Below are 1,390 nucleotides of genomic sequence, written 5' to 3' on the forward strand. Positions count from 1 at the left end.
ACGGGGAGCCAGAAGCTCCCCTCCCCAGACCCCGGCCCAAGCTCTGGCTGCAACGGTTTGCCTGGGCCCTCCCCCTTCCCTACTCCCCAGCGAGTCTTCCCAAACCGGAAGCCTGAAACGTGTTTAGACCCCGGCTTTCTCCCAGCTTCAGATCTAGTGCTTGTTGGCAACGCAGAAAAGGCAAAAGTGAAGAAAATGAGGACGAAGGGCAGCTCAATGGGAACGATTCAGGGGGTCTCCCCGGCTCCCAGCACCCCCAAGAAGATGGCTGCCGATAAATCTCGCGAGACTTAAAGTCTCGCGGTGACTCCTGGAGCCTGCTGGGAAGAGACGTAAGACTGAGGGCGCACGGGGCTGGTGCTACCGTTTGATTTGTGCGCCTTTGCTTGCGTTACGGCCGTAGTCTCCTCTTTGATTCTCTTAAAGACTAAAGACAAAGACTCTATTACGAGTACAGAGAGACTGCTAACTTCAGAATCAACCAGAGCTGCAGCTCATCCTCTGTGCGAGCATCGTGGATTTTCAGCCTGAACAAACCTGAGGAAATGGAGAGCTGCTTGCGGGCAGCTGGTGTTCTTCGCTATGCTGCCTCCACAGTTTACCTTGCTGCCGCAATAGTGCCATACCCAATCTGTGTGTGCTGTAATGTGGACAACATTGGTAAACACAGGCTAGGCTAGTCTAACCCACTGAAACTGCTACAGGATTAATATCCGGTCCACAATTACACAATTTGTTGGCAAAGCTCTAATGACCTAGGTGTGCTGCAAAGCAAAGGTGAAGTAACTGACAGCTCTCAGTTTTCACCCCTCTTGAAACTTTGAAAGTTTTCTCCAGTTAATGATAAGAAACTTTTTGTTAGGTTTTAAATTTTTTAGTTCAGAGCAGATTTAGCTCTATCTCAGAGGACTTGCCTTATATCCAAAGAGATAGTTGTCATATCAGCATCCCATATTCACTTCCCCTCTCCTTGGTGGTTCAATTTACTATATACTGTCGTTAAGAGACTACGTGGAATTTTGCAAAGGATCTAAAATCCATGAACAGTGGAATGAAAATAATTCGCAATCTAAAGACACAGAAGACCAATAATAATAGCTCTTTGTAGGAGACACAGTGATGAGCTAAATTGTCCTTATGGACTGAGTTAATAATTTGTTAGAGTGAAGTATCGTTAAGCATTAAATGGAAAGATTATCAAGTACAAAGCTAGACATTTGTTCTAAAATACAGCATCTAGAATAGCATGCAAATTTGAATCCAGCTATTTAATTGCCAGGGTGTTGATTGAAGTGATTTAGCTAAGTGAAATAAGCCTGATACAAAAGGACAAATGTTTATATGATTCCACTTATGTAAGGTTTCTAGAATAGTATAGAGACAGAATGGT

At 44.6% G+C, this 1,390-nt stretch overlaps 1 protein-coding gene across 1 annotated transcript in view; it reads right to left on the reverse strand.

Annotated features, from left to right (window-relative positions):
- Positions 1-1,086, reverse strand: part of Rbm26 (RNA binding motif protein 26) — a 96,533-nt gene extending 95,447 nt beyond the window's left edge. The window contains exon 1 of the mRNA XM_010622381.3: positions 915-1,086. Coding sequence (XP_010620683.1) covers positions 915-940 — 26 coding nt within the window. The 5' untranslated portion in view covers positions 941-1,086. The remainder of the gene's footprint in view (positions 1-914) is intronic.
- Between the last annotated feature and the right edge of the window lie 304 nt (positions 1,087-1,390).

Source organism: Fukomys damarensis, unplaced genomic scaffold (genome assembly GCF_012274545.1).
Source record: "Fukomys damarensis isolate Sample0158 unplaced genomic scaffold, DMR_v1.0_HiC HiC_scaffold_6, whole genome shotgun sequence".
NCBI lineage: Eukaryota > Metazoa > Chordata > Mammalia > Rodentia > Bathyergidae > Fukomys > Fukomys damarensis.